The sequence below is a fragment of the Alligator mississippiensis genome, chromosome 1 (assembly GCF_030867095.1).
Source record: "Alligator mississippiensis isolate rAllMis1 chromosome 1, rAllMis1, whole genome shotgun sequence".
In the NCBI taxonomy this organism is placed as follows: Eukaryota; Metazoa; Chordata; order Crocodylia; family Alligatoridae; genus Alligator; species Alligator mississippiensis.
Window position 1 is genome coordinate 402,259,827 of NC_081824.1, and position 14,142 is coordinate 402,273,968.

General features: G+C 38.9%; 1 protein-coding gene across 3 annotated transcripts in view; it reads left to right on the forward strand.

Moving 5' to 3' along the window:
- The window catches only part of DIAPH3 (diaphanous related formin 3), a 487,575-nt gene that overhangs the window by 350,082 nt on the left and 123,351 nt on the right, over window positions 1–14,142 (forward strand). For all 3 annotated transcript variants that reach the window (XM_059723010.1, XM_019500535.2, XM_014608394.3), the window contains 2 exons: window positions 4,754–4,849; window positions 5,300–5,359. In XM_059723010.1, coding sequence (XP_059578993.1) covers window positions 4,754–4,849; window positions 5,300–5,359 — 156 coding nt within the window. The remainder of the gene's footprint in view (window positions 1–4,753; window positions 4,850–5,299; window positions 5,360–14,142) is intronic.

A 14,142-nucleotide genomic window follows, 5' to 3' on the forward strand; every position in this document is an offset into this window, starting at 1 on the left:
AGAAAAGCAATTATTACTTATAGGAAGCCTTTGTTTCTCTCGTATTATATAGAGGCTTTTGATGAGTAAGTGGAACAGAGAATGTTAAGACCTACCAGTCTTAACCTTAAGAACTTTTTTCTTAATGTTCACAGTTTGTTTATGCCTTTGCATCATTTTTCTCTTTAAATGGGGGAAGAGAGGAGTTTTCTTTTACTCAAAGGTATCTCTTCCCCATCCTAGTTGCAGTTATGACAACAGTATACGAACAATAGAAGGAAAAAAAAGATAGATGTTTGTTACTTGGAAGCCAACTTTATGGGTTGATCTTGTCAGTTAATTACAGTATAACAAAGAGCTGTATCTAATTGCCATGTCATCAATTAGATCCCAATGGAAACTGACAGTCTAACTCCCTGGTCTCAGATGAAGTTCTTTTATTGCACAGCTGGATTAGGCAATGTTGACAGCACATGTGTTAAATTATTCCTGAATTGTTGCTCTGAAGTTTGACTAGCACTTGTTAGAAAAGATTTGCAGCATTCTGAGATAGCCAAACCTAAAAGAAAAAAAGTGTTCATGTATAATCCCACTAAGTAGATGTTATTTTTCTGGTAAATGAACTTGTGCCAACTTTAATGTGAATTCTATTATTTCTTTTGATGAAGGCTTCTTAGTTTTTAGAAGATTAGGGGTGTTTTAATAAATTGAAATTATTTTTTCAAATTTTTTCCAAAGTAATCTTGTAGCAGCAGAATATTTCATGTTTAAACAAACTACCTAGTAACAGAGTTCATGCTGATGTATAATTAGTCACTAATTATTCAAAGTATGCTAATTTTTAGGTTAGCACTTTACATGCAGGATCTTGTGTTCTTAGTGTAGAAAGAGTCAGTGTCAGGGGTACTAACACCAGTGATCTTGTATTTCTGCTTATGGAGAATTGGTATCTCTGGTATAGTAATGCTTACTATTTTTGTTGCTCTTGGTTTTAAATTTATTTATAGTTGATTTTGCACTGAGATACTGAGGTGTGCTTTAGGGGACTACTTAGCAACTGTGCTGGCAGGTGTACTGGTTTACACATAGGATGGGTGGTATTTCTATAGCAGGTGTAGTTATTTTAACTAGCTGTGGTCTGAAAGTACATGTAAGCCCCATGTACCTTGAAGGCAGGGAAACAGATTAGTTCAGGCTTTAGAAAAAAGCAGAAGGTGAACCAACTGTATTTATTTACAATTCAGTTTAAGTAACATTTCTTTCAAAGTATTAGGGCTAATAGTGAAAAGTTAATGTGTTAGGGGAGATTGTTATGATGAGCCCCAAATCAAAGAACCCTCCAAGTTTTTGGGCCTGAAATGAAGGCTACTTAGACACAGGCAAGTAATGAAGCAATTAGTTTCAATTTAATTGGCTAATGCATGTCAGTCCCATCAGCCATATTCTTTTGAACAGTCAGCACTAGGCCTTGAAGCACCACATTCTCTCTTACAGAATTGGAATAAACAAGGCAATCACAAAGACGTGATATATTTTGGACTATTGTAGCTGCTTACAAGTCAGCTATGATTACTAGATCTGCAAATACAAAGTTGGCAGTAGGTAAGTTTGAATGGTAATTTAAGGCTAGAGAAACTATTCCAACAGTCCACAGGAATTTGTCACAGTTGGTTTAAAAGTTTGGCAGGCAATATTTTTGGTTTTGAGTGCATTAAAAAATGTCTGTTGTTAACAATCAGTAAAAATAGTCTGCTCTTTTTTGCATTGCCATCTAACAAGATATTCTTAGTAATAGTGGGGGTAGGAGTGTCTTTTGGATTGCCTGCTGTAGTTGAAAACAGCTATGAAATATTGCAAATTGTCTTAATTAATTGAACTTTTGGGACTAAACTTTCAAATTTGTTTGCATAAATTGTTAATTATATCTATATATAGGTATGTGTAGATTATAAATTAATAATTGTGTTGTGTGCTGATTCAGAGTATATATACACTACTGGGTTGTGTTAGAGCAGCAGTTCCCAATCTGTGGTATGGGTATCACCAGTGGTATACAAATAACCTGTCAGTGGTATGCGTTAACTGATTTATTGTAAGTACTTTATATGACAAGAATTGCTGGTGGTACTTAAGATTGTATCATTTTAAATTAGTAGTGCACAATCTGTTGGAGTTTGGGAAGTGCTGTGTTAGAGAGTACCACAGGGAAGCACATCACATTCATTCAGTGCTTGCTAAATGCTGAATAAGTGTTGGGTGCAGGTCAATAAACACTCTGTTTTGGTTGTGCTTATTAGATCAGCACATGCCAGTATGTATACACAGTACTAAGAGTTAATTGGCATGTGTGCAGTGCCTCTTTATGGTGGCTACATGACATCTGTTTAATGCATAGGTGAAAGCTAAATAGGCATGTCATGCTTTATTGTGGCTCTCCTTAGCAGCCCTAGTCCAGAGCTGGCGAAACACGAAAATTGGAGATAAATTCCTTACAAAAGAAATCAAAATACAGACATTAGTATCCAACTGTTGGCACAGAAATTAGAAAATGTGGGTCTTACTGTGCGTCTTTTGGACAGAAAAAATTATTTATTGATTCTTTTGTGTGTGGTGATTCAGTTACTTAGTTTGCAGATATATCTATACCAAAGGAAAAGGACTAGAAAAGTTGTTTTTGCACCATTAGGTTTCTTTTTCTATTTATTATTGATGAGCCATTTTAAATGTTCATCTATAACCAAATTTGTACCTACAACAAAAGTGTGAAAAATGAATAGCACCTTCTAATAGTATTAATTATTTTATTATGAAAAGTTTTGTTTCATTAATTACAGTAGTCCTATTTAATTATTTAAAGTCTACATTAAGACACACATTAAGACACACATAATAGTAGATTATACTCTGGTTGTTTTGAAGTGTTCTTAATTTAGTACTTTCCCAAGTAACTATCAAATCTATTGGTTTTGTTAGGTTTGTTTATGGTCTGATATCTTGTCCTAGTAGCAAATGTTGTATTGTGAGAAAGAGACGGGATTCTTTATTTTTTGCCCTAAACAAATATGAAATATTGGATCTTAAACTGCCACAATTGAGTACTGCCTGCTTCCTGTACCAGATCATTGAAACTTCCATATTCTGGGGGTAAGGAAACCATCTTTTGCTACTATTTAACATTAAAGACGGGCTTAACTTCATCTGAAAAAAGGTCTTAAGCTCATTAAGCTTTGGTCAGCATACTTAATCAACATCTCACTTGATTTAATCAACCCAATTATTACCTCTTGTAGCAGCATCCCCTCTTCCTGTCTCTTTACCTTTATATAATCTTTTCTCTTTACCAGTCTATTCATAGCATCTGATGGAACAGGTTGTTGCCTGTGAAAGCTCATGCCTCTCTGAAAAGTTAATTTCTAAGGTATTGCCCTGCCCTACCTTTTGTCTGATTTCAAGCTAACATGGCTAGTCACCTCTCTGGTCCACCTATAAATATCAAACAGGCTGTTGGTACAACAGAGAATTTTTAATTCATTTTAAAATGGAATACTGCAGTCTTTGTTGTGATTGTTCGACATGGTAGTCAGGCTGAAAAACTGGCATTTTATTTCTCCTTTTTAACTTTTATTCAGGCAAATTTAGAAACAGAGCTCCAACACTGGAATAACACTCAAATTAGGATTATTACATACTTCCAAAAGAAAAAAATATACAATTCTCCTAGTGTATTTAAATATCTGAACTCTTTTGAAATGAGCAAAATATTTATCATAGAGAAGTCAAGCTTACAGTTTTCCTTAACGTTTTGAAGTAGCTAATATTCTGAAGTAAGTTCATACACCTTCAGTGCTAGACGTGATGATGCTTGCTGTATATGCTGATTTTCAGCTCTAAATTTCACTCCACAAGCTCACTTGTCCTTCTTGGTGTTGTCATTCCCTTCTGCTTGCTCAAGTGCTTTTCCAAACACCTTATCAGATATCTTTGTCAGTGCCCCCCATGCTGAATGAATATCGCCCTGTATGTTTCTCTCATTTGCTGTTTTGCAGAGTTTCAGAGTCTAGTCTGTTATAAGCCATACAACAAATGCAGTTTTAAAACAAGATCTCTTTTATTATAAATAAAATCCTATTACTGTATCTTTTTAAAATAAAAAGTTTTCAAAACATACCTATCTAAAGCTTTTCAGATGCTAAATTAAGTAAGGCACTCACAGCTTATAACAGAAGATATAATATCTCCTTGAATGCCATGCTCATTCTTTGGCTATAACATACAGTCTAAAGCAAATTACTCTGTAGAAATTGTGCCATGTGTTTGTACTCTTATATTCCATTGCTCTCTTGAGATTTTCTTTACAGAACAGTAACTCAAATTATAATTTTTGTCTGATATGGAAAATCTTTCTTGGAAACAGGCTCACAAGAAATTAGTTTCATGGCAAACTGCATGATGTCATATGGTATCATAAAGGGTTCAGAAACAGAATTGTGAATGGAGTTATATTCCACTTGAAATTATTGTTGAATATAACTATAGAAAAGATGGGTGCAAATCAAACAAATTTCGGTCTACTTTACTGCACATCGACATAGCACAAACAGTAATGAGACTGACTTCCTTATGACAGAGCTAATTTATGAGCAAGTTAAATGCCGTTTGAAATTTTAAATTACTGATATAGGCACAGGTCATTATTTTTTACGATCATATATGCTTTGACATTGCTGCAGTAACCCTGAGGTTTTGATGGAATTCCCTCCAACTCTTTTTACAGAAGGTGAGGAGACGGGAGTGATGGATAGTCTGCTGGAGGCCTTGCAGTCAGGTGCTGCTTTCCGAGACCGGAGAAAACGAATACCGAAGCCTCAAGGTGAATATTATACCTGTTTCATGTTACTTTCTAGAAACTTATGACACGGAACGTTTTTTGTTTAAAAGCATCTCGAGTCCAGTGCTGCAGGCTACAACTCCTTAAAGTGCCAGCAGCCTGCTTAATACTCTTCTTCCAATGACATATTTCTCAGAGATGCTCATTCCATTTGGCTGATGTCGGTACTACTTTGGAAATCAGTGTACTGAACTTAACATAGCCTGAATATTATGACAAGACTCTTCTATAGAACCATATGCACTTTATCTCTTTGGGGATTATAGTAGTGTAATTAAATGGGAAGTAAAAGTCATAACATTCTCTACTGAGTCTAATATTTCACTGGTACTAAACACTGCTCTGCTCCCAGAAATAAAACCAAAAACAAGCAATACATTAACATCTCTGAAAGTTATGTATTACATTTCTTTTGTTTTCTTGCTTTTACAGACATACCGCAAAATCTGAGCCCAGCCACTCAGAGGCCTGTTCTGAAAGCTTGTAACCATGGTAATAACCCATATTCATAAACTGCATGCTCTTCTTATCTCAGCTTATCTTGTTGATCTGTGCTTTCAGAAGACTGCAGTGATATTTTCAGTTTTCCATAGTATTGGAATAGTGAAATGAAGTATTAGAACTTAGTTGTTTAAGGATAATCTGCCTACTGTATTGCATCCTTAAACTGATCACATGCCAAACTGATCTATTCTTTGCTCTTCATTTTAGTTTTCATTTTGTTTTAGCTATAGAATTTCACTGTGTCTGCCAACACAGCTGCAGCAAAATATCAATAATGGTGGATAAGAGATTAATTTGCCTTCACCCTATTTATCTTCATTTGTCAGGTTTTTTTGAATAGTAGAGTGGCAGCAGGGTGTACCCTACTAACATCGTATTAGGTATTAATTTGATAAAATAAAAGTAATATCGTATCAGCAAAGTGACAGCAAGCTAAAGAAGTGTCACAGAAGACTTCATGATCAAATATTGCTAGTAAGCATGGCCCTGAGGTAATTTCTTTATTTGTTTAAATTACACCCATTAATTTGCCCAATGAACTCGATGGGGACTACTTAAATGCTCAAAATTAAAGTCAGGATCCAGGGTCCTTATTTTTAATGCCTGCCTTGTGTTAGTTAATAAACATAATGCTGTTACATTATTGTTAAGTGTGCAAAAAAAAAAAACCAACTTGTTTTCAATCACTGAAATTAGTCATCTCAATATGAAGTTTTCATACTTGGCATCACTCTTAAAGCATTTTTAAGTGAAACTTGACAAAATGGCTCTGGCATTTTTTGTTAATTTTTTTTTCATTTTTTGGTGGGGAAATGGCTAAGATAACTACTCAAAATAAATGGTAAAGGGGATGCCATCAGAGCTTATTGAGGGTTTAATTATTCTTCTTATGTTAGTCATTATTTTCTTAAACATCTGTAACAGGAAAGGACTTGTGAGTAGTCAGAATTTAGATAATTATTTATTAATGTCATTGAAGTAAAATGTTCATAATTGATTATAGAATTGTTACTGTTCACAATTATTTTTTGGTTGAACTATACATTTCTTCATGAAAATGTTTTTTTCTTTTCAGTCAATTGTTCTCTGTCTGATATCATGGTATAATTTTCTAATTGGAAAGGATTTTTCAAACATAAGTTGTAGTTTTTTCAGTGTGAGAGCTTTACATTCTGAAGAATTTTATTTTGATTTAAGGATCTGATAGGTACAATAAGCAGACGGGATGAAATTCATGACTAAGTATTTGACATTCATTTCAAATATTTGTTTAGGAGGTAAAACTTGATAATCCAACTCTAAGTTTTAGTTTGTAGTCACTTTCCTATATATTACTAAATTCTTGTTTTAAAGAAAAGTCAGAGCTATTTTTCTGTATTGTCAGTTCTGGAAAAGGAGAAGAAAACTGTAACCCTACTTCTAATAGATTATGGGTAGAGGTGTAGTTAATTCGTGGTTTCAAAGAAACTGCAAAAAATAGCATTGTCTGCAATCACCAGGAAACATTGTATTGGCCATGATTTTCCATGAAATAAACCTAACACCCCCAGTATATTATTCATATAGTACACTGTTTTAGAATGTCCCAATGCTTCCCCCAATACAAAGATAACATGACAATCACTGCAGCCATAGATCATGTGATTGAGAGTTACCATCTGCTAGTGTTGTAGCCTAAGTGAAGGTGCCATTTAGTGACGTGAAAATGTTTCTGTTAAGGTTGGCATTAATTAGTATTTCTAAACTTTTTGTACAATGTTACATATAATAAATTATGACGATAGTTACAATTTGTATTATATATACATTTATACCTATAATGTATTTAAATTTAGATTTAAATGTAATATTTAGATATATAGTAATATGATAAATTATGTAATTTATTTTCTGCAGAATTTGCTATTAAATTATATGGTATATGCCAGTCAGTGGTGAGGGGCAGGACCTCTCGGAAATGCCTGCAAAATCAGCTCTTTGTACTGTGACCAAGCTGCAAAAATTGCTTTGTTTCACCACAAGTTAAGTGACCCCTAATTATGGGTTGTAGCAGCAAGTATGGCTTTTTGACATCTCTTAGACTGTGGACTCACTAGTGCTGTATTTTGAGCCAACTATGGCTATCATGCTTACAGCTTCTCCTAATTCCACTCAGTTATTCATGCTTGACATTCAGATGGTAATTTGTGGTAATCATCTGCTTTGAGTTCATCTTTTAAGACTCTATATCGTAACTTACTCACTAACCAAAACATATACATATATATAATGTTTTTAATTTTATCTTTCTAAGTTTTTGGAGTGCCTTATATTTAATTCAGTCATGACAGTTTTTTTCGGAAGACAAATCCCGGATTTGTTTATGCCATCTTTGTTTTGACTATTTATCACCAAGAACTATATATCAGATTTCCCAGGCAGATTTGTGCCTGATGTAGTGATACGGTCCTTGCTCTCAAACTCATCTCTGTAACTGGTTAGTTACACTGGGGAAGTAATTATCAGACCAAGAATTTTAATTAAAAAAATTAAAAGCTCACTTAATATTTCTCCTATATAGGAGCTAAAGTAATTTTATAGTTAAAAATTAGTAACCCAAATTCTTCTTCTTTTTTTTTTTTTTTTTTTGTTTCCCCATCTGTTTTAGAAGTTAGGATTATAGGCTGTTCAGTCTCATTTTACAATATAGAACCTATACAAGGAGTATCACTTGCCAATTGTTCTAAGTTGGAATCATATGTACTAGTAAACTTCAATAGCTGCTTGGTTGCGCATTGATTTAATATTTGTCCTCAACATAACATAGAAACTAATGGATGCCAGAGATTGTCTCAATGCAGTAAAAGCCACAATCTTATCTTGAACTAAAACAAGGGGGAGATATTAGGGACTGGGGCTGAAGGTCAAGTACTTCTCTTGTTTGTCCCTGGTAATGAAGACTAACAGCTTCACCAATAATAGATGTGCTTTGCTAATACATGTTCCAGAGACATATCTAGAATCAACTCCCTGAAACACAATGCAGTCAAAGAGAATTATGAGCAAAGCTTGAAAAAATTAATTCACCCATTTGTGCGGGGCAGATAACGATAGTTATTGGGCAAGTGCCATCCACTTCTGTCTAATTTAGCTATCATGTAAAAACCAAAGTAGGTGTGTTTTATTTTGGTTTGTTTAGTTCCTTATAGTTAAAAACTATTTTCCAAATAAGCAGAATATAAATCAGTGAGGGAGGGAGTGAGACAGGGGCAGAGGCAGGGCCTGGAGGCGCTGCCCAGCCAAGGCAGTGAATGGGACCCCAGGGCCAGGGTAGGGAGCGGGAAGGATCTGTGGGCAGCTTGTCCAGGGGATAAGCATCCCCGTGCTTAAAAATGATGGCGGGGCACTTGAACTAAACCTCATAAAATGAGCTTTAGTTCAAGTGCCACCGCCACCATTTTTAAGTGCAGAGACACTTTTAGGAGCAGAACTGGAGGTGGTGCAGAGTCACTTGGAAGAACTGGATGCCTTCAAGTCGGCAGGCCCGGATGCGCTCCATCCCAGGGTGCTGAAGGCACTGGCCGACGTCATTGCAGAGCCACTGGCGGGAATATTCAAATGCTCGTGGCGCACGGGCCAAGTCCCGGAGGACTGGAAAAGGGCTAACGTGGTCCCCATTTTCAAAAAGGGGAGGAAGGAGGACCCGGGCAACTATAGGCCGGTCAGTCTCACCTCCATCCTTGGTAAAGTATTTGAAAAAATTATCAAGGCTCACATTTGTGAGAGCCCGGCAGGACAAATTATAATGAGGGGATACCAGCATGGGTTTGTGGCGGGCAGATCGTGCCTGACCAACCTAGTCTCTTTCTATGACCAGGTTACGAAACGCCTGGACACAGGAGGAGGGGTGGATGTCGTATACCTGGACTTCAGGAAGGCCTTCGATACGGTATCCCACCCCATACTGGTGAACAAGTTAAGAGGCTGTGATGTGGATGACTGCACAGTCCGGTGGGTGGCGAATTGGCTAGAGGGTCGCACCCAAAGAGTCGTGGTGGATGGGTCGGTCTCGACCTGGAAGGGTGTGGGCAGTGGGGTCCCGCAGGGTTCGGTCCTTGGACCGATACTCTTTAATGTCTTCATCAGCGACTTGGACGTGGGAGTGAAATGTACTCTGTCCAAGTTTGCAGATGACACAAAGCTATGGGGAGAAGTGGACACGCCGGAGGGCAGGGAACAGCTGCAGGCAGACCTGGATAGGCTGGACAAGTGGGCAGAAAACAACAGGATGCAGTTCAACAAGGAGAAATGCAAAGTGCTGCACCTAGGGAGGAAAAATGTCCAGCACACCTACAGCCTAGGGAATGACCTGCTGGGTGGCACGGAGGTGGAAAGGGATCTTGGAGTCCTAGTGGACTCCAAGATGAACATGAGCCGGCAGTGTGACGAAGCCATCAGAAAAGCCAATGGCACTTTATCGTGCATCAGCAGATGCATGACAAATAGGTCCAGGGAGGTGATACTTCCCCTCTATAGGGCGCTGGTCAGACCGCAGTTGGAGTACTGCGTGCAATTCTGGGCGCCACACTTCAAGAAGGATGCGGATAACCTGGAGAGGGTACAGAGAAGGGCAACTCGTATGGTCAAGGGCCTGCAGACCAAGCCCTACGAGGAGAGACTAGAGAAACTGGACCTTTTCAGCCTCCGCAAGAGAAGGTTGAGAGGCGACCTTGTGGCTGCCTATAAGTTCATCACGGGGGCACAGAAGGGAATTGGTGAGGATTTATTCACCAAGGCGCCCCCGGGGGTTACAAGAAACAATGGCCACAAGCTAGCAGAGAGCAGATTTAGACTGGACATTAGGAAGAACTTCTTCACAGTTCGAGTGGCCAAGGTCTGGAACGGGCTCCCAAGGGAGGTGGTGCTCTCCCCTACCCTGGGAGTCTTCAAGAGGAGGTTAGACGAGTATCTAGCTGGGGTCATTTAGACCCAGCACTCTTTCCTGCTTATGCAGGGGGTCGGACTTGATGATCTGTTGAGGTCCCTTCTGACCCTAACATCTATGAATCTATGAAACTGAGCAGGGTGAGAGCAGAGGCGCGATGCCTGCTGCAGGCTCGTGGCACTCCGCTCTGCTGCCTTTGCCCTAGGAGCTGCACGCTGGCTACACGTCCCTTGCCCATCCAGCAACAGGAAGCACAACTCACCACCACTACTGCAGCTGGATGGGCAGGGGGCATGCAGGCAGTGTGCTGCTCTTGGGGCAAAGGCAGCAGGGCAGGGAGCCCCAAGCCCACAGCAGGCAGCTCACCTCTGCCCTACATACAAATATGGTGGAGGGGGCTCGTGCCACCCCATGCCACCCCTGTGGTGTGTGCAGCGGTGAGGAGCTGCCCCCCCCCCCCCCCGGAACATGCCACTCACAGCTCCATCCCTCTCCCCACCTCTGTCCCAGGGTCCCATTCACCACCTTGTCTGGGCAGTGCCCCTAGCCCCTGCCCCACTCTGTCCCTCACCATGGGGGCCTCAATCTGCCCCCTCCCATGCTCCTTCCCTCCCCTATGCCTTTCCCCTCCACACACTTACCTGCAGGGAGCTGCTGTCCACACTGCCTAGCTGCATTCTAGGCCATGTTTATGCTGCGGCTGCACACATGCACGTGGCATACAGGGGCCCCAGCCAGAAGGCATACTGTATTGGTGAAATTATTGGCTACACTGTCCATAAAAGCTGATAGCTGATAATGTTAATTTTCCTTTTATCGGTGCCAATATGATATAGTACCGATATATCAGTGCACCTCTAGTATAATTATCAAAAATCATTCTTTACATTGTCTTAATATAGCGTGCAAAATGCATCTCACAAAAAGTTGACTAACTACTTATAATTGGTTAGTCATAGATAATTAGCCATCCTTGCCATTCTCCTTGAAGTGGTGTATTAATCAGATTTTACTGTGTAACAAAATGTGTGTCTTGATAAGGTTCCTTTCTGTCATCTCAGCTAGGAACTCTATGGGACTGGAAAAACTGACTTATTGGCAGACAGTGGTAATACTGCTCCATATTAATGATTTGATTTTGGTGGTGTGGGCACTATAGGTGATCCTCAGTAATTCAGCCACTTGTTATCTAAACTATTTTGGCACAATAGCTAGCTGGTATTACTTTGGTGTGTGGTTCAGGGCTCCTGCTTACTTCTACTTGGTAGCTATTGAACTGGTAGAAGTATTGAAAATATTGGTATTTTTACAGGCCACACCACAATCGTAGAATCATAAAAGTAAAATAACTATACTGAAATTTCATTACTATATGATAGTGCATTGATATTCAAAGATATAACATATTGCAATGGGAAAAAAATAACATAGCAAAAGGTATGAAAGAAGGCTTCTGTGTTTTGGATTCTGTGGTTCTGATTTTTTCCCTTAACGTGTTTCTACTTGAAAATTGGTTCTCCTGTCTTGGTGAATGACTTTAGTTCTAAATCAAATTTTCTCAGTTAATCAAAGTAAGTCCTTAGCTGTCAAGCTTCTTTAGTTAACATAAAATTACACTGCTTTAAGTTCCACCTTCTTGCTTCTGAACAGCACTGGAGACTTTACTGTTGCTATCTGTTTTAGTGGTCAACTGCAATAGTAATGGGAAGGTAGTGTGTAACCCAAAGAATGATACTCAAAGAAATGTCTCTTATTTCAGTGACTTACTAAATTTCTGCTCATGTTCAAAGGCTAAACCCATTCTGTACTGAAATGAATGACAAAAATTGATCGATTCCTGTGAAGTCATGATTTCTTCCCAAATGATTGCTTTTTTGACCGCTTATTTTATAAAATTAGTTTCCAATAGGTTCAATATGATGATTTAACTGCTCAGTTTCGTTTACGTCTTTTTCCTAATTATTAGGCCCCTTGTGTAAAATTTGTACTATAAGGAATAAAAAAAACAGGGAAGTCATTGTTCAGAACAGTAGATAGTTTTTTTTCCAGTAATGGAAATATCCTAGCTTCCACAGCAAGACACTGCAGTTGGCCTGTCTGCATTCTTTGCAGCCTGCTGGTATGCTGGTATTGTCTACTGCAACAGCTACATTTCTCTAAAAGCTTCTGCAAGGTGTCATTGATAATTGTAGTTGCAGCAGTTTAATTTTACAAAGGATATTAACCCATATGCTAGTTCCCAGTCTGGTACCCCAGACACATCTTTGCATTTGCAGTCCTACTCTGTTGTTCTGTGGAACAGAATGGGTTGCCTTTTTCCAATATGGCATATGCTTTTCTGACATTTTTAAATCCAGTACATTTCTCTGGTCAAAATTAGTGATACACCTTTGTACTGCTTGCAACAAAGTCTCTTGCGTCAGATATTTTCCTGGTGAGAAAATGCTTTATTTTATGCATTTGTCTGAAGCAGCATGTTTCTATGAAGAGAAGTTTGTATTAGGAATGTAATATCACCTTAAGCCTCTAAAACCTTTTTGCTAGATGTTTGTTGTGACAGTGTCATAAATCATTGGGTTTTCAGTCTACTATAGTTAATCTGCCTTTTGTTTTTCTTCACAAGGAATTAGACTGATGCCAGCTTGCATCAAACATATATATAAACATCAAAACTCTAAATGAAAAGAGTTACAATAAACTGTAAATACATCACAGGTATACATAGCTTCTATAATCTTTTTGGGGACTATGCAACACAGATTATTGTGTATCTGTGATTGTGTGAGGTTTCAATTCAAGCAATAGTCTTGAAATATCATCATCAAGGAAGAGTTTAGGTGAGGTGGCAAGAAAAGTCTTTTGGAATCTTAAGACAGAGCCATTTATCTATTATTCAGTATAGATTTCTGATGTGTGCTTCCCACTTCATTATAGAAATAAAATTACACAACTGGAGACTTCTCCTGCCATTTGTTTTAAAAGTGGAATAAACAGACAATGAGATTCTTAATAGAACATTTTCCAGTCTTATGTAAATTTTTATATCAATTTGAGGGACAGAAAAATGTGTATTATTTCTGCTTTTACCTGAGCCTCTTTGCTGTTCTTTGGTACTTATTATGTGAGAAAGCAGAGTGAAGAACAAGATGATTACTGTTCTTCTTTGTAAAGAACCCACACTTTACATGGAATAATGCTGTTCTTTTTCAGTCCTACCAACAAGCCATAATTTTTTATTATTTTTGGCATTCACTAAAAGTCATTGATCAATGCTGTGCAAGTTAAAAAAATAATTTAAGGCTGTGTGTAGACGAAATGAAGGGCACATGTGCATGACACTTTAAAACGTGGTAAATGCTTTTGCACCACTTTAATGTTGGTGTTTGCATGCATTGGCGGCATATTGCGCAGTAATTCCAGCCGCTGTAGCAAATTCAGCAGTGTAATGTGCCTTAAATGACTTGGAGCACAGCAAACTAAAACTCTTCTGAAGCTCCGTGCAGCTCAGGGGTTGTGCAGGCAGCCTGGCAGCAACCCAGGAAGGCAGGCCCCACCCAAGATTCTTCCCCCCCCCCCCCCCCCTTGGAGCCTGCCTGAGCTGCATGGTGGCCCAGTGCTTCCCTCTGCAGATCCGGTGCCCTTTGGGACCTCCCAAGCTAGGTGCCTGCAGGCGGGTGCTGCCTGGGGTGGGAAGGCGCTGCTGCCGCAGAGGGAAGCACCAGTCTCCCCTGGAGCCAAGGAACTGCTCCGCCCACCAGCAGCTCACCCTTCCCTCCTTGCCTCCAGAGAGGCAGATAAGTTCAGGTGTGTGCACGACATGGGGGTTTAAAGGGCCCTAAATTGAAAC